At 40.3% G+C, this 20,099-nt stretch overlaps 1 protein-coding gene across 1 annotated transcript; it reads left to right on the top strand.

Annotated features, from left to right (window-relative positions):
- The first annotated feature begins 428 nt into the window (after positions 1-428).
- LOC131224122 (reticuline oxidase-like) lies at positions 429-1,997 on the top strand. The gene has a single exon (XM_058219671.1). The coding sequence runs from the start codon at positions 429-431 to the stop codon at positions 1,995-1,997; it is 1,569 nt and encodes a 522-aa protein (XP_058075654.1).
- The last annotated feature ends 18,102 nt before the right edge of the window (positions 1,998-20,099 follow it).

Raw genomic sequence — 20,099 nt, 5'->3', positions numbered from 1 at the left:
AGCTTGGACTTGACTCGAAATGTTCTGAGCTCCCAAAAAATGGCTCGACTCGGTTCGAACAGAGTTTCGATCCGAGTCGAGTCGAGCTTTTTCGAGCCGAGTCGAGCGAGTTACCTAACTCTACTCGTGTACAGTTCTACTCACTTAATCCGCTCCCGATTTGAATGGCATTTATCTCCTGCCGGTCTATAAGATTTATTTGACTACCATTTTTCATTTTTTTTTTAATTACGGACTCACATTTTTAAAGATAGAAAGCGTGCCCTCTCCTACATGCAGCCTTCTATAAGTAGAGGAGTGTTTGGACGACTGAATTATCTGGTTTTCTGGATATCTTGATTCACATACGTTGCTCTCTCTCTCTCTCTCTCTCTCTCTCTCTCTCTCTCTCTCTCTCTCTCTCTCTCTCTCTCTCTCTCTCTCTCAACATGGCTACCAAGAACAAAATCATTTTGCTCTTCGCACTAGCCTCCCTTCTAACTTGCGCCTGTAGTGAACAACTCCTTTCATGCCTATCATCTGATGGTGTAACAAACTTCTCCACCTATGACGCTCCTAGATACCTCCATCTCCTTGATCACTCCATCCAAAACCTCAGATATGCTATACCGTCAATCAACAAACCCTATGCAGTGATCTTGCCAGAAAGTACGCAGCAAGTTGTGACAGCCATACAGTGTTCAAGGGCAGGGTTATGGGACATCAGGCTCAGGAGTGGAGGCCATAGCTTCGAAGGCTTATCGTCCGTCTCTGATATGCCGTTCGTTATCATTGACATGATGAACCTAAACCATGTCACAGTTGATTTGGAATCCGAGACCGCTTGGGTTGAAGCAGGTGCGACGCTAGGTGAGGTGTACCATGCGATCGGAACATCCAGCAACCACTATGCTTTCTCAGCCGGCATTTGCCCCACTGTCGGGAGTGGGGGCCATATTAGTGGTGGTGGTTATGGCCCGTTAGCAAGAAAGTACGGGCTTGCAGCAGATAATGTGGTGGATGCAGTCCTTGTTGATGCAGACGGGCGTGTTTTGAACCGTGAAACGATGGGTGAAGAAGTCTTCTGGGCTATCCGAGGTGGTGGTGGAGGAAACTGGGGTGTAGTTGTAAGTTGGAAAATCCAGTTGCTCAAAGTACCGGAAACCATAACTGTATTCCATTCCATTCGAACCGGGCAACCTAGCCAGACTGCAGAGTTATGGAACAAATGGCAATATGTAGCACCAGAACTTGAGGATGATTTCTTCTTAATGGTGTTGGTCGTACCAGATATCGAATCAGCTGGGATAGCAATGACGTTCGTGGGCGTGTACCTTGGGTTAAAATCATCGGCCCTTGAATCCATGGACCGTGCTTTTCCCGAACTGGGACTAACCGAAGAAGAATGCAAGGAAATGAGATGGATCGAAATTGTTCTTTATCTATGGGGTGTTGACAATGTAGAGTTTCTGAAGGATAGATCTACATTTACAAGGACATTCTCGAAATCGAAGGCAGATGTTGTGAGGGACCCAATTCCGATGGACGGGATTAAAGGTATGCTGGAGATGTATGCAAAGCAGCCCAAAGGATCCTTCAGATTGGAACCTTATGGTGGTATGATGAGTAGGATCAGGAGAGACGCTTCGCCCTTCCCTCATCGAGCCAGCACTATGTATGCGATCGAGTACTTTGTGGATTGGGAGGAAGCGGATGATGATAAGAGAGATGAATATGTTGATTGGGTTCGTGGGGTACATGAGTACATGACGCCGTTTGTATCGAACAGTCCCAGAGCTGTGTGCGTAAACAACATTGATCTGGATCTCGGTGTGATCGACTGGTCGAATCGTAGCACATCGAGTGTTGATGCTGTTGAGGTGGCCAGATCTTGGGGTGAGAAATATTTCATGGAGAACTACGATCGGTTGGTTCGAGCCAAGAGCATGATCGATCCGAGTAATGTGTTTAGTCATAAGCAAAGCATCCCAACTGCTAGTTTGGAGATGATGTTGTAAATCAAGTGCTAGGATGTGTTGGACATGGCCCATTTTACATTTTATCTGAATATGTTTTTGATAGTTTGAACTTGTACTTGGGATGACAGCAATCAACTATTATGCTGATTTGCATCTTTGATTACAGCTGATCGTAGCTGTTAAAATTGCCAACTCATGTTGTTGATGTTGTTTTCTGGACGTGCGAGGTCCTGTACAAGTAAAACACCAATGGAGACCCTAGCTAAAACATGAGAGCCTCTGATGCCAAAGTTAGATAGGGAATCTGGGTCTAAGTGTATTAGGGTTTTTGTGCGTCCCTTACTCCGTAGACTAGACCTCCATTTATAGCCTTGGGATGCCCTCCTTGGATGGAAAGCTTTCCTACTTGGCAAGTAGATGTCCTCTGAGATCCTCGACGAATATTTCGTAACCATCTTAGTGATAAGATCAATTGATCGGAACCTGGGGAGGTTGCGCTAGATGGCCGAGGTCGACCAGATGATGCTGACCTTGAGGTTAAAGGTTCGAGGTCGTCATGAGTTAGGATGTTGGGTCACAATTAAGGTCAACCTCGATGCATATTGACAAATGTAGTAGTTCATCGCCTGGTAAGAGCTTGTTAGGAGCTTGGATTTCTTCAATGAGTGTCAGGTCATTCGCAACTCGGGTATGGCTGTCAAAGCTGGACTATCCCTTCAAGATGTTGTAGTTTCTTTCACATTGATTATACTTGGTTAGTGACGTAGAACATGTCATAGATACGTTCCTAGCATGGTAGGAACAAAAGGTGGACCATAAATTGATCATAACTTTTGATCCGAGTATTGTTACGGTACACCTGACCGAGTATCAAGAACCAAAGTAGGATGAGAACTCAAGAACGAGTTCTTTTGAAATGGAGGGGACTGATGTAGAGCGGGTCGCGGACACTTTCATATCCAAGATGGATCAGAGAAGGCCCGATCAGAGGCAGAAGTCATCAAGACTGTCAGAATTTTAAAACAGACATATCTCACAAATTGGAATGAGTTACTCGATGTACCATATATGATTTTGGGGTAGGACGAGCTACTTTAACCAACTAACCTAGTATATCTAGGTTTCCCATGCCAAATTTGAGAAATTCCATCATATTAACGGTCGAATTCCATGTTTATTTCCGTTTTTACTATTTTTAGTAAGTTTTAATTTGATTATAACTCTTCATCCGTTGTACTTTAGGAGTTGTGTCCAACATTAAAAGTGTTTAGAAAAATTAGGAGAATAATGTGGTTAAGCCACATATGACACTTACTATAAATAGAAATTTTATTATTTATAGTAAGTTATGAATTTTATGGAGTTTTAGTTATAGTTTAATTCATAAACTTCTTCCAAGTCTTGGTATCCCTATTTAAAAGATTGTAAACTCGTTTATCAATCATCGACAAATTTATTTCAAATATTTTAGAATTATTCCTATTTCTTTTTCTCGTGGATTCGAGAAGTTTTTGTGAGGAGTCCACATATATAAACGTCGTGGATTTAGAGTAGTTATACTTGAGGAAGACGGTGATCGACCTCATCACGTCCTTCCCTGCGTATTGAAGCAGGGATGAAATGCAAAGTAAACAAGCAATTATCATCATTTTTAAATGTTTGTTTAAACAGTAAACTCTACCTCAAAAATCAAGAATTAAATACATTTGTAAAGAAAATAGGTAAAGTTAATTGTAATTATTACATTTTTCATGTTATAAAATTATCATCTTCACATAATTGCTGGGTGAAACAAACAATGTAGTAAAATCATTATTGTAGTAATATGCACAAGTGATATCACCACACAATTATAAGATAAAATAATCATTACCCACTTACAATCATTTGCCATTAATTGTAATTAAAAAACCGAACGGACAAAAAAAGACTAAATGTTGGACTTTGTAGTTTTTCATTTCTCAAAGAATTTCCCTTTACTCTGGGCCCAATTTGAACATTTACGTTGTTATCCCATGTTGAGGTTATTGTCATGTATATTCATTAGAATATTATGTAGGTGAAGCTGAATCCTGCAGGCAGAGTCCCCACATACTTAGTTGGAGGTTTTCTATCTAACAAAAATGGATATTCTAATCTATTTTAGAATATGCCTGGTATTGGATTATTGAGATGGGTTAGCTGCTTATAAGTGATGATAAATAAATAATAATGACTGGCACGAATATTAAAAAGAGATTGGGTCTCACGACGATGTACAAATCTTATCCACGCCGTCCATTCATTTTGTTAGATCATTTTGGGGCATGGGCCTAAAAATGAACCATATCTAAAACTTTATATAACCCCAGTTAGTTTTCAAGGGCTCATATCTGACTGAGCTCGAGTCAGCTCATTGGGTTTTAGTGATCATCTATATCCAGCGGTCGATCCAAAGTCACATTTAATATATTTATTATTGAAAGATGAAGTTTTCCTGTTTTCAACTCATTAAGGGATAGCACCTCCTTTTGGATGGATTTATGACAAGTGCTCTTGGTTTGGTTTAGAGTGAGAATTTCACCTTCAAATATTTGAGCAAAACTCAGCCTTATAATAGGTGCGCTCGACCATGATATGTGTTATATCCACACTGCCTATTCATTTTATTTTATTTTTTCATATTATTTTAGGGCATGAGTACAGAGATGAGGTAGATCAAAGCATAAGTCAACTACACCATAGAAAACTGTGGGGATTGAATGCTTATCATTGAAAACTTTTCTACTTTTTTTCCTTTTTAAACTCTTGCCTTAAAATGACCCAACAAAATAAATGGATGAGATGGATGAAACACATACATCTTGATACTCTAGAATATAACTGATGCAATCAAGTCTATTTTCAAAAAGCATACATGTCAACTTCAACAAAATACCAAGATCATCATTACCTATTTACCACGGTCTATATGCATTCCCTGCATATGAACGTAATGAGATCGATCACCATCTTCCTCAAGGATAACTACTCTGAATCCACAGAGCTTCTCTGGACTCCTTACAGAGACTTCTCGATTCCACCAGAAAAAGAAATAAAAATAATTTTAAAATATTTAAAATAAATTTGTTAATAATTGATAAACGAGTCTACAACCTTTTAAATATGGATACCAAGACTTGGAAGAAGTTTATGAATTAAACTATAACTAAAACTCTATAAATTCGCAACTTACTATAAATAGTAAATTTTTTATCTATAACAAGTGTCATATGTGGCTTAACCACGTTTTTCTCCTCATTTTTCTAAACACTATTCATGTTGGACATGGCTTTTAAAGTCCAACGGATGAAGAGTTATAATCAAATTAAAACTTATTAAAAATAATAAAAATGGAAATAAACATGAAATTCAACCGTTAGTATGATCGAATCTTGCAAATTCGTTGTGAGTAACCCGGCATAGTTGGGTCGGTTGGCTAAAGTAGCTCATCCTACCCGAAAACCAGATATGGTACATTGAGTAACTCATTCCAGTTTGCGAGATATGCCTATTTCAAGGTTCTGACGGTCTTGATGACTTCTGTCTCCAATCGAGCCTTCTCTGGTCCATCTTGGACATGAAAGTGTCCACTACCCACTCTACATCAGTTAGCCCCTTTTTATCCATAACACATGTTAATGAAGACAGAAGAGTTGCTGAACACACGTGTGGGCACGTGTGAGAAGGACTGGATGGGTCCTGCTATCGCAGATTACGTGTTCCGAGCGTCAGGTTGGTTTATTATGGAATTAATTGGTTAGATCATATCATAACCGCTAGAGGAAGAAAATGAATGGTTAAAAAAGATTGTAGGCTAGGATCATCCGTTACTAGGTTGCATCCACGGTGAGGCCCAACTGATGAGCGGTTCTTGACTTGAAACTCTGTTCAATTCTCACATGTGATGTGCGAATTTTCATACCCGTACACTCGTGGAAATTCACGTCCAAGGATTTAAATTAAACTCCTTGTGAATCGTAAGAGATGGAATCAATGAAATGTGTGGCAATGGCACAGGTCTGGCCCAGCCCAGCCCAACACTCTTAAGCCCCAATGGCATACCTGGGCTTGGACCCACCACAGCTAATGGTCAAATTTCAACAAACAAGTTCCTGCAAACCAGAGAATAGGAATATCGTTCAACGGATCTAATTGTTGGGTTGCAAGCTAACGACAACATGCATAGTCCATGATACCTTGCCAAAGTATGATTTATGCATCTTGATTCTTTGGTATTGTTTATGATGGGAAGGTTAGAAAAAGCATATATAGAGATAAAAATTGTCCATTCATGAAATTGTGTGGTCCTACTGTGATTTTATTTTTATTTTTCCAAATTCCACCCATTTTTATTTATTTATTTATTATTTACTTTTTTTATTTTTCATGTTAGCTTGTTAGTACACCCACTGTCAGTTCACACATCACTGTTAACCACCCCCACTAGGGATCGATACCTAGACATAAGTGCTGAAATGAGGTATCTTTCACTCAGACTACCACTTGAGCTATGGATCAGGGTGTAAATTCTACCAAATGGTCTATTTTGATGTACCTCCACAATGTTATGTATAATACCATCCAACCCACCCATCCGGTGCACCCTACCAAGAAGAAGGGACGCACTAGAACTATTTCAAAACTCACGCGGGCGGATGAGGATCATATGAAATCCACTCGAAACATTAGATGCCAAAAAATAATTTAAGCCTAGAGCTCAAAATTCAAGACAATTGGTGATTCACGTGGGCCACACCGATGGAAATAGTTTGTAGGTGAGTGTCTATCTATACACTCTTTCCAATTGTATGGTCATCCTAAATCACAGATAGGGTAGCATTTTGAGCCTTACACTTAAAAATGAGTCATGTACTTGATGATCGGGGTGGATTTTGGAAAAAGGTCCCACCCCGTACATCCGACCCCTTGGATGTCATGAAAGCCATTTACAAGTCCAGCTCGCAAGATTCGGGTGCAGGTGTCTCTGTGTAAATGGATGTATGAGAATGAGTAGGGTAAAGATGTCTTTTTACCCTTGCTCATAAAGTAGGAAGCATAATCTGGTCAATATATATTATTTAAACGCATTTTATGATAAATTTGATATTTAACAGAATTTTTTAATTTGGTAAAGATCCCTAAATTGCACCTAGCAATCCTGGCAACACCAACACCCATAGCTCAACTGGCAGACTAAGAGGAGATACCTCGTTTCAACACCTGAGGTCTTGGTATCAATCCCTAGTGGGGGTGGCTAACATGGAGTGTGTGTACTGGCATGGGTGTCTACTAACAAGCTAACCATAAACATTTTTAAAAACAATGAAAAAAAAAAAAAAACCTAGCAATCCTGGCATTATTATAAGCAATTTTTAAATTATAGAAATACTAAAATTATAAGAATAAAAAGATACAAAAATTATGGAAATACTAAAATTATAAGAATAAAAAGATACAATGAAAATGAATTTTTTTTTTAAATTCACAATTTTAAACCAGAAGAAGATGTGTTTTCTTATGAAAAAGTCATCTTTGACTGCCATGTAGGTTGAGTTAACCTTGAAAGAATCATTACATAAAGATCAATAGGTCATGCGTTTCATAACGATACATGGGTCAAAAGTTACGGCTAATTTACCGGTTGTGCATTTCGTGACAATACACGGATTCAAAGTTGGGGCTAATTTATAGTCTACGCTTCGAACGACAATTTCTACCTAACTAGATCAAAAGTTACAGCTAATTTATCGATTGTGCATTTCATGACCATACATGGATTCAAAGTTAGGGCTAATTTATAGTCTACACTTTGAATGACAATTTCTACCAAATTGGAATGAATTTCTATAAATTAGGCGTGCTTGGGCCCTATTTTGTGGTGCCTATGTTGGATTGGGTGCAAATCTGATGGACTATTTCTACTTCCCTTCGGATTTCTTTTGGTCTGATCATGCTAAGAATGTATCTACGTCCTCTCTACATCAGTTGCTTGCATGGTACAGCTAGCACACACCGTAAGAGAAACAAAGCTGATTCTTGCTACAGATTAATGCTCCAGTAGTTGAAGAGATGCGCAGGAAGATTTCATGTGTACAGACTAATGTACACATGAAATTCTCTCTCTCTCTCTCTCTAACGTAGCTGATACGTTAGCATGAGAAAGCAAGAGAATGTTTTAGAATGCAATAAATGTACGTAAAAACAGCGATTCCCTAGGTAAATAACTACGTCTGCTGGGCCATCGTAGGTGGTGGTGGAGGAAACTAGATTGCAGTTGTAAGTTGGAAAATCCAGTTGCTCAGAGTTATGGAACAAATGGAAATACGTAGCAGCAGAACAGGAGGATGATTTCTTCACAATGGTATTATTACTGACTCCAGATATCAGATCTGCCGGGCTAGGGATGACGTTAATTTACCTGTATTTTGGGCCAAAATTGTCAGCCCTAGAATCCATGGGCCGGGCTTTTCTTGAACTGGGCCTAACTAAAGAAGAATGCAAGGAAACGAGATGAATTGAAACGGTTGTTTTTCTTTGAGGCGTCGACCATATAGAGTATCTGAAGGACCGATCTACATTACCAAAGCCATTCTTGAAATCAAAGTCTGACATTGCGAGGGACCCAATTCCGATGGATGGGATCAAAGGTATACGGGAGATGTATACAAAGCAGCCCAAAGGTCCTTCAGATTGGAACCTTTTGGTAGCATGATGAGTAGGATCAGGAGCGACACTATGCCATTCCCCTGACCAGCCAGCACCGCCTATCTGATCGAGTACCTTGTGGATTTGGCATGAAGCTGACGATAATAAGAGCAACTGAGTACGTTGATTGAGTTCGTGGGATCTCGATGTCAACGTGATTGACTGGTCAAATCGTAGAGTGTCAGCTATTGCTGTTCTAGAGGTGGCCAAAATTTAAGGGACAAGTGATAAGTATTTCATAGTGGAATCTGGATCCTCTGCTTGGCACAAGCAGGAACATTCTGCTTTCCTACGTTGTGATTGGTCCTCATTATTGAGGTTGTCAGCAATGCTGCATTAAATGTAATGTGTGATGATGTGGTCCGAGTGTTTACTCCTGTCTTACCACATCAGATATAGCTGTTGAGATGAAGTCATTAGATTAATATATATTAATCTAATTAAGAGATAAATGGATGATTTTTTAAGCTAACAAGGTCATTATGTATAAGTAATAAATTTGGGCAATGCACCTCGATATCATAGAAGCTTTTACGATCGAAACATCTAAGAAGCAGAGTAACAACTACACTAAGTTGGCTGAGTTGCACGATACACACGTTCGTATGGAAAAAGAGATAACTATCACCAACATATGGCATTCCAAGAGAGACTCTTGCATATGTAACAGGAACAAAACGTGTATGCAACTAATGCCCAACCCACAACAAACGATGAGTACACGTGGTGTTGTTTGATAAGCCGCGATTATCTTTGAGCCCATATAGTTATTTCCACATCAACTGATATGATGAGTCACTACATAGTTCTCTCTCCGACAACTATTTCAAAGTTTTATAAATAGGAGAAAGAACAAAGGCATCTAGGCCCTCACCAACTCAACACAAATCAAATCAAATCTATAGCTCAACGTGCTTGTTCTTTTATTTTATCTTACCTTAGTTTAATCTAGACTAAGACAACTTGTCTATGCTATTGTGTAGGACCAACTTTAACTAATAAATAATGTAATCTCATCCATTTACGCTGCTACATTGGACTAGCCTAGATTAGGAATTGGGTAATTGATCCCTTCCATCTACATCGAGCGTTGGATCACAATGATAACTTTTTATTTCTTTTTCCAGTGGTGTAATTTTCTTTGTTTACGCCCAAATCCTTGAAACAAGTGAGACATAGATCTAGGGCCACACCATCTATGCCACAAACGTTGGATCACCGAGGGATATATAATTTTGTAAAAAGTTATACATATTTCTATTTTAATTAATGTAACTGAGTTCTTTTTACTCTTAGGTATGGAATTTTTTTTACTCGAGTTTTTAATGTGAAGATATTTCAAAACTAGACCATTTCGCAAAGAATTCAACTTCGGGCCAATAGGGCTAGAAAGTCATTTAAGTTTTTGGTTCTACATGTTCTTGTCCCATGTTTATTGTGTGGGAGCTGTGGTTGGAAAGGAATGCTCGGGTATTTAAAGGCAAGATGATTGAGGTGGAAATCGTTATTACTAAAATAGTGAGATGGATCAAATCAATAGGGATGTGGCTAGCGGATGTAGCTCAGTCTTCAGCAGAGAAAATTGAGCTTAAGGTGTTGGGACTCCATGGAGTTCGAGGAGGGAGTGGAACATCTTTCGAGATAGCTAAGTGGAAGAGACTTGTGCTGGAGATAATTTATTTACTCAAGTATTTGAGTTTTTAGTTGTCTGGGTCAATAAGAAATTTTCAATTAGTGGTTTTATGGTTATTATACGTGTCCAGTTTTTATGATCATGGTCTTTTGTTTTATCTAGTTCATAGGATAGTATTTTTTACATGATGTGTGTAGTGCCGAGTTTGGTGCTATTAGTTTGGATTTATTCGTTGGTGTACTGCCTATTTAAATGCTATTGGTTAATGAATGGAAAAGTGTAGATAAATCAATATTTCCTCTTCCTTATTTTACTTTTGCTCAATGTTGTCTTCGTTCAAGCGTATTATTTTTATTTGCAATAGTGGTATTAGAGCGAGGTTGAGAGTGTAAGAAAAGTAAATTTGAGAGTGCCAAAAAGGGGTGATCGTGAGATAAAATATATAGCAGCAGCATTTTTATTTCATCAAAACTTTTTTAGCAGCAGCAATGGCCTTCAAAAATAATTTTATGCAACCTGCAATTCCACACTTTGATGGTCACTATGACCATTGGAGCATGCTAATGGAGAACTTCTTAAGGTCTAAGGAGTATTGGCAAGTCTTTCAGAAGGAATAATAGAACTAGCAGTAGGCACAGCAATGTTGGATGCGCAGAGAACAGAAATAGAAGGGCAGCAGTTGAAGGATCTCAAAGCCAAGAACTACCTGTTTCAAGCCATTGATCAGTCAACATTGAAAACAATTCTTTGCAAAGAAACTTCCAAGCAAATTTGGGATTCCATGAAGAAGAAGTATCACGGATCAGTAAGGGCAAAGAGGCAGCAGCTTCAAGCACTTCATACGGAGTTTGAAATGGTTTGGATAAAATCGGGAGAGTCAGTCATAGATTATTTTTCACGAACGATGGCAATCGTCAACAAGATGCGTGTTCATAGCGACAAGATGAAGAACGTGACTGTAATTGAAAAAAATTCGTCAATCAATGATGCCACAATTTAGTTATGTGGTTTGTGCAATTGAAGAAGCAAAAGTTCTTGATGATCTTTCAATTGATGAGCTGCAAGGTTCGTTGTTGGTTCATGAACAAAAATTTAAACAGCAAGAGAAAGAGGAGCAAGCATTGCAGGTTACAACTAGCAACAAATTTTCGGCCTCGAACTCAATAGGCCAAGGAAGAAGAGGAGGCAGAGGAAACAAGGATCAAAGAAACCAACAACAATTCTAACTCCAAAAGCCTGAATATAACCAATTTCATGGTTCTCAATGGAGAGGAAGAGGACGAGGCAGCTACCAAGGTCGAGGCAGATACCAAGAACATGGCAGTCACCACTCAACTACTTACAGACCGATATTAGCAGACAAGTCTAATGTTGAGTGCTACAGATGTCACAGCTATGGCCATTATCAATCAAAATGTAAAATTAACTTATCCAATGGACGTGGTGAGAAATCTAATTTTGTAGAAAATGAGGAAGAAGTATCCTTGCTAATGGATTGTCATGTAAAGGAGGATGTTCACTCCCCAAGTATAGGGTTGTGATGTAGTAATAAACTCGGTAAGACCGAGGTCGAATCCACAAGGACTGATACCTGTACGTTATCCGAAACCAAGAAGAACTAGAACTAGGCTAAGATGTGATCTAGAAATTAAGGAATAATTATGGAAAAATTATCTACGACTTTTAGGAATTCAGAGAAAAGAAAACTAGGGATTCAGAGGATCCACTTGTAGAGATCAGGGAGATCGTATGCCAGGATCACAAATTATGGAAATTTACTGTACTGCCATTGATATAGGTTTCAAGAGATGAAGAATGGATGAATTAGAATGGATTCCATCACCAAACCATGCCCATGAGACAAAGCAAACAACAGAATTAATCTAACTACCAATCAATCAACATGATTATGAAGGTTAGGAGGGGTACTGTCATCCTACCATGCCCATGGGACAATGATGAACAACAGGGGTTCCTGACTTCATAAACATAAAAAGGAAAGGAATATTCAAAGCCATTGCAGACCCATTGTAATTTCAGTCACAACAGACCATTAAAGACTATCAAAACTATTCCTTGAAAAATCAACTTAAACTCAGTTCAGAAATTTTAATTAAGTGCATATAATTAGACTCTCCCATCTCGCTACAGGCTTCACCTCTTAGCCCTAGCTAAGAGGTTTAGCCTAGTATGATCATGTTAGAACCTCTTAAACAAAGTAAATAAACAGAAAAAAATAGAAAAGAACAAGAAGGAAGGAGAAGAACAGATCCAGCCTTCCCACTCAGCAGCAGCCGTAGCTCCCTGTCTCTTTTCTTTCTTCTTTCAATCCTCCCTTCGTCCTCGTTTCTTCCTTTCTTCCTTGACGTGCAGCAGCGACTGAAACCGCCAGCCTTCTCTTCAACGTGCAGCAGCAACTGAAACCGCCAGAAACTTGTTCAACGTGCAGCAGCAAAAATACTCCTGCTCCCCTTTTCTTCCCCCCTTTTCTCCAAACCGAGACCTCCTTTTAAAGATGAACAGCCTCCTCCCAGAGCTGCTGACGAGTCCCGAACGGAATAGGTTGCGGAACCCGTTTTTTTTTACGCAGCCAGCTTGCATACGAACGCAAAACAGTTGCGTTTGAATGGATTTTGAGATGGCGGAACGTCCTAAATTCCGTTTTTTTTCTTCTTGGTTGGGGAAAAGACCCACTTATAAGGATTTTGGCCGGTTTGGATCGGCAATCCGACAGTGATAGAGATCACAGTATACCCCACAAGCTCCGGTTTTTACGGTCGTGCGCGGGCTGCGTAAACAGAGCCCGGATTTTAGACGCTGGACTCTCGGTGGGACCCACTTACCTTGTCGCTTGAGAAATCCAAACCGTCCACCAGATTCCCTTAACAATTTCAGTCGAGTATGGGTTTGTTTGGATCAGTTTTGGTGCGGCCCAGAGAATCTTTCTTGCTACCGTTCGTTCTATGTTTGAACGGCTGGAATCCTATCATTACTGTTTCTTCGCATTTTGCCACCTAGGCCTTAGTGGCATAGGCCATACGAATCTCATGGACAGTCCGGATCATCTCACTGCATCACGGTGGTGGGCCACAAAATTCACCCGCAGCCTCTGCTTCTGCCGCAGGAATGAAGTCGAGTTGGAGAGGGAGAGCTCGGTCAATGGACCGTTTGACCGGGCTTTGTGTTGTTGTGCACGGCCAGTGCACATGTACACCATGCACACTCATCTCATATGGGGTCCACGTATGAATTTTTTCGAGGAATCTGCACCGTCCGTCTGGTTCTTCATATGTTTTAAGGCGTTGAGACCGAAGATGAGGTGTATCCAGCGATCAGGTGGGCCCCAGATCAGTAATTTATGGGCTGATCTGTCCGTTGGGCCACTTTCACAGTGATCCAGGAGCTGAAATTTTACGTGTACGGTTCATTTATGGTCCTCAGGAGCCACGTATGGAGTTTCGAACTGATCGGATGGTGGAAACCCTATGATCTTGCATTCTGGACACTTTTCAGGCCCCTTGAGCTTCAATTTCTCGCTTTTCTTGGATCCCTGGCGTGTAATTTCATCAATCTTGGTCCCCTGGAGTCCGTTCCTTGCCTTGGTGCTCTCGGAGCGTCAAATCCATGCTTTTACTACCCTTTTTCAGTCCATGCTCGTGAATACGCCCTGCATCACAAATATGATTAAATCAGGCCATTAAGCGGCATCATGCTTGTAAATCCAGGCAGTAACTGGGTCTAATATGCAATATTTGACCCTCAACACAACCCCCAACCAGCATCTTGCTAGTCCCGAGCAAGGTATGCGAAAAATAAGTTGAGAAATACAGAATAATTTTTACAAACTCGAGAGATTTATGAAAAAGAATTCAGATACTCGAATTCTAAGATTCATGAATGTTGGCATTACTTTCTCCTGAAATCAAGCTTATGGTAAACTTCATAGCCAAGCTCAAGTGTTAATCCATTAATTAGAAAAATTCTAAATATTGAGTTCCACAGATGTAAAGTGTAATCCCAACTTTCAACATTAATATTCAATTCTTAATTTTAGGATATCTTTGGTAATCAACAAGAGAATTCATAATAACCAAAGCTTGCCTCAAAGATCATCTTTTCATTCCTTCAGTTTTTTTTTTTTTTTTTTTTTTTAATTAAAAGTAATGCCAAGAAGAGGAATCAAATCCTCACCTATAGGGAGCAAACCTATGATGAAGACTGTACACCCAAAATTTTCACATATCTCATAGGGAATTAAATCTACACCTATAGGGAGTAAACCTATGGTGTAAACCATTCGCCCAATCCTTTCAATTTCTCAAGTTGGTTCCTTTCAAGCTTAGTGATCACCAAATTAATCGAATGAACCCTTAATGCGTAAGCGAGATGTGACGTGTAAAATTATAATTCAATCAATGTTTAAAACTTCTAATCATGGATTAATAGTTCAAACTCTGAACCCAGGAGTCAAAAATTACCAACACCATGTATTCTGTAATTCCAAGTGTCTCAGGTGGCCATCAAAATCACTTTGGATTTATACGAAATTCCAGAAAATTTTCAAAATTTTTCACAATTTTTCGCTCAAGACCAAGAAAACACTGATTAGGAAACCTAATCTCCCACCCCCAACCAAAAGTCTACATTGTCCTCACTGTAAAAGAAATAAACATGCAATGCACATGGGACAACGGAAATATAAGAGGAGTGATGGAAAGATAGTACCTGGACGAAAGAATCAGGAAGTTTTCCAAAAATATCTACGTAAAAGAGAGTCAGTACAAGAGAGAAACCAACAAAAGTAAAAATAAAATCCTACCTATACCACTTTCGCAGGTGCTCTCGATTGCATTTAGCGCATGCAACAAGCCTTTAAACCCCTAGTTTACCCCTAGTGGACGAGTTGTAGTCTCGTGAGGGTTTGCAGTAATGTTACCCACAAACATTGAACTAACTAATGATAAAAACAAAATGAAATGAAGAGCTGGGTTGCCTCCCAGGAGCGCTAAGTTTACCGTCTTCAGCCAGACAAAAGCAACTACCATAATCCTATAAAAGCGATAAACCTACCTATACCCCCATCAGACTAGGAGATCAGTCCTGGTAAACAGGATCAGTCAGAGGCATGGACATGTCCTCTGAATCAAATTTCTCGACAAATGGCTTTAAACGATGTCCATTTACTTTAAACTCCTTGCCATTGTCGGGATCTTTTATCTCGACGGCCCCATGAGGATAAGTAGTAACAACAATGTAAGGGCCGGTCCAACGAGATCGAAGCTTACCCGGAAAGAGATGTAATCGAGAATTATACAGAAGGACTTTCTGGCCTGGCGTGAATGATTTTCGTAGAATATGTTGATCATGAAACGCCTTCATCCTGTCCTTGTAAATTCTCGCATTATCGTACGCATCGTTCCGGATTTCTTCAAGTTCATTTAATTGAAGTTTGCGTAGCGAGCCAGCGTTGTCCAGATTGAAATTAAGATTTTTGATCGCCCAGTACGCTTTATGTTCCAACTCCACAGGCAAGTGACAAGCTTTCCCATAGACAAGTCTAAAGGGAGACATTCCAATAGGAGTTTTAAATGCAATACGGTATGCCCATAAAGCATCGGTCAATCGGATTGACCAATCCTTACGATCTGGGTTAACCGTTTTCTCTAGGATATGTTTGATCTCCCTATTGGAAATCTCAGCTTGTCCACTTGTCTGTGGATGGTATGGGGTGCTCACCTTATGAGAGATACCGTATTTCTTCATTAAGCTCTCGAATGGTCTATTACAAAAGTGTGAGCCCCCATCACTAATGATGGCTCGAGGCGTTCCGAATCGAGAAAGGATGTTCTCTTTTAGGAATTTAATGACCGTGCGATGGTCATTCTTTCGACACGGAATCGCTTCGACCCATTTAGTGACATAATCCACGGCGAGCAAAATATACAGATTCCCAAACGATTGGGGGAATGGTCCCATGAAATCGATGCCCCAGCAATCAAATGCTTCAATGATAAGAATGGGATTCAAAGGCATCATATTTCGACGGGACAATGCTCTCAATTTTTGACAACGCTCACAAGCTTTGCAAAACTCATGAGTATCCCTAAACATAGTGGGCCGAAAAAGCCACACTGCAGAATCTTGGCCATGGTCTTTTTAGCGAAAAGTGACCACCACAGGCCTCGAATGATAGAAGGAGATGATGCTCTGATGCTTTTCGCCGTACACATCTCCTTAGAATTTGGTTTGGGCAATATTTAAATAAATAAGGATCATCCCGAGAAAAAGTTGCGCACCTCGGTGAAAAATTTCTTCTTATCTTCGCAGTCCACTGTGCGGTATAGCACCCGTAGCAAGATAATTAGCAATATCGAAAACCAAGGTGAATGGGAGACTCGAAATTGTTCATCGGGGAACATGTCATTGATATGAGTCGTCTCAAGGGACTCGGAGGTATTAAGGTGAGAAAGGTGATCGGCCACTACGTTCTCTACTCCCTTTTTTATCTTTAATTTTCAAATCAAATTCTTGGAGTAGAAGGATCCATCTTATTAGGCGGGGCTTAGAATCATTCTTAGAAAGAAGATACTTAAGTGCCACATGATCTGTATAGATAATGATCTTGAATCCGATTAGATAGGACCTAAATTTGTCCAAGGCGAACACTACGGTTAAGAGTTCTTTTTTCGTAGTCGAGTAGTTCACTTAGGCAGGATTTAGAGTCCTACTCGCATAATGAATGACGTAAGGCTTCTTATCTTTTCTCTCCGGCCTAGGACCGCCCCAAGAGCATAATCGAAGCGTCGCACATAAGCTCAAAAGGAAGATTCCAATCGGGTGGTCGCATGATAGGTGCGGTGGTTAACGTGCCTTTAAGCTTGGTGAAAGCTTCCTGGCATTGCTCATCCACTCGTACGGAACATCCTTTTGAAGAAGATTACATAATGGGCGAGAGAGGAAAATAAAGTCCTTTATGAATCGCCTGTAAAACCCTGCGTGTCCTAAGAACGATCGCACGTCTCTGCTGTTCTTGGGTGGTGGTAGGTTAGATAAAAGATCGATTTTTACCTTATCTATCTCGATTCCTTTGGACGAGATGATATGCCCAAGGACAATTCCCTTCGAACCATGAAATGGCACTTCTCCCAATTAAGTACCAGTTCTTTTCTTCACATCTTTTCAAACACACATTTAAGACTTTCCAAGCACTTCTGAAAGATGGACCAAAAAGAGAAATCATCCATGAAGACCTCTAGATATTGCCCCACCATGTCGGAAAAATACTAAGCATACATCTGAAAGGTGGCGGGGGCATTACATAGTCCGAATGGCATCCTTCGATAGGCAAAGGTGCCGTAGGGACATGTAAATGTGGTCTTTTCCTGGTCTTCAGGGCTATCTCTATCTGGTTGTAGCCCGAATACCCGTCAAGGAAACAGTATTAGGAATGACCAGCTAACCTTTATAGGATCCGATCAATGAATGGTAAAGGAAAGTGGTCTTTCCTCGTGACGGTATTCAACTTCCCGTAGTCAATGCACATTCTCCAACCAGGAGTGACTCTAGTTGGCACGAGTTCATTATTAGCATTGGCTACGATGGTGATTCCGGACTTCTTAGGGACCACTTGAGTTGGACTCACCCATTGACTATCGGATATAGGGTATATAATACCCACATCCAATAGTTTAAGAACCTCGGCTTTAACCACTTCCTTCATATTTGGATTTAGTCTACGTTGTGGTTGCCGAGCGGTTTTTGCATTATCCTCAAGATATATGCGGTGAGTACAAATCGAGGGTCGATTCCTTTGAGGTCCGCTATCGTCCATCCTAGGGCTCCTTTATGCTCAATGAGAGTAGATATAAGCATACTCTCTTGTTCTTTCTCCAGATGGGCAGAGATCACCACCGGGTATGTCTCATCTTGACCTAAATAGGCATATTTCAAATCGAGGGCAAAGGTTTTAGGTCAAGCTTCGGCGGCTTGAGATTAGACGGTAGAGGCACTACATCGGTTTGTGGTAATTCTTCAAATTGTGGCCTCCATCGGTTAACTTCAAGTAGGTGCAGTTTCAAGCAAGGCGCACGTCTCCCTAATCATGTCATCATCAAAATCATGGGAGTGGGCCAGGCACGTCTCTAGATGGTCGGAGGATAAGGTCAGAGGTGTCATATCTTCCACGAAAGAGTCAATCATGTTAATATCGTGGAAATCGTCATCATCCTCTGAATTGCTCTGCCGTTATTGAAAAAATGTTTGACTCCAATGTCAAATTTCCAAAAGACATAGTCATGATACCATTCCTGCAATTGATAATTGCATTTGATGTGGCAAGGAATGGGCGACCAAGAATGACAGGAATCTGAGTGCTCATGTTATTGATGGGTTCAGTGTCCAGGATGATAAAGTCTACAGGGTAGTAAAATCTATCAACTTGGACCAACACATCCTCAATTATCCCTCTTGGTACACGAACAGAGCGATCAGCAAGTTGTAGTGTGGTTAGGGTGGGTTTTAATTCACCCAAACCTAACTGTTTGTATACCGAGTAGGGAATCAGATTGACGCTCGCTCCTAAGTCAAGAAGTGCGTGATCAATTCGATGGTTCCCGATTACACATGATATGGTTGGGCTACCGGGATCCTTGAATTTCTGCGGCACGTCTTGCTTCGAGGATGGCACTCACTTTCTGTCAAGAAGATTTTCTTTTGAATAATTTTCCGTCGCTTGGTCGTGCATAAGTCTTTTAGGAATTTGGCATATGAAGGTATCTGTTTAACGACATCAAGCAGAGGAATGTTGACTTTCACATGTTTCAACACCTCTAAGATATCCTGAGAGTTAGAGAGAGGTTTTGGTGAAACCAACCGTTGGGGGAATGGAGCAACTGGCTTCTCTAGAAGTTTCGGTTCCACTTTTTGTGGGACATCACTGGATCCATCCTTGTTGTCCTCTTTTGGTTCTTGAGGCTTTTCGGGCTTAACCGGAAGAGTTTTATCGATGATCTTCCCACTCCTAAGAGTGGTGATGGATTTAGCATGTCCCATCTGATTTGAAGAGCTGGGATCATTATTCTCGTATTGCGGTTTAGGATTGGGGAGAGGTTGTGCAGGAAGCATCCCCTTTTCTATAACCGTCATACGAGAATCTATCTTTTGCATAAAATCTGTGATTCCCCGCATTGCCTGAGCTAGCTCTTGTATGGGATTTTGAACCGGTTCTTCTTGAGGTTTCACTTGATTTGGATTTTGATTGAAGAAACCTGGAGGAGTTGCCGTTTGTCCATTCCTCCAACTAAAGTTTGGATGATTTTTCCAGCCAGGATTGTATGTGTTGGAGTTAGGTCCAGAAAAGGTCTTTGATAGTTATTTACGGCATTGGCTTGTTCATTCAACACTCCTCGAAAGGCGGTATTGTAGGAAATTTTTCAGTTGTTTTAATGTTTAAATCTCAGATGACGCAAACAATTTCATTTAACTTATCCTTCTTTCCTTCCATGGCCTCAACTTTCCTTATGAGCGTATTCACTTTACACTTGAGATCATCCTCTTCTTTCAAGATATATATTCCACCTTTCTCCTTTGATTGAGTTGGCCTAGACGTGGTGTTCGACTTTGGGTAATAGTCCCAAGATTGTGTTTTCAGCCAAACTATCGAGGTAGTCCCATACCTCGTCGATGTCTTTATTAATGAACTCTCCATTACACATTGTCTCGACCATTTGGCGCATGGAAGATGTCATCCATCATAGAAAAAATTTGTAATGCGCCACGTTTCA

The sequence above is a fragment of the Magnolia sinica genome, chromosome 13, assembly GCF_029962835.1.
Source record: "Magnolia sinica isolate HGM2019 chromosome 13, MsV1, whole genome shotgun sequence".
In the NCBI taxonomy this organism is placed as follows: domain Eukaryota; kingdom Viridiplantae; phylum Streptophyta; class Magnoliopsida; order Magnoliales; family Magnoliaceae; genus Magnolia; species Magnolia sinica.
Note: the sequence above shows the minus strand (reverse complement) of the source record. Positions and strands in the feature narration are given on the sequence as shown.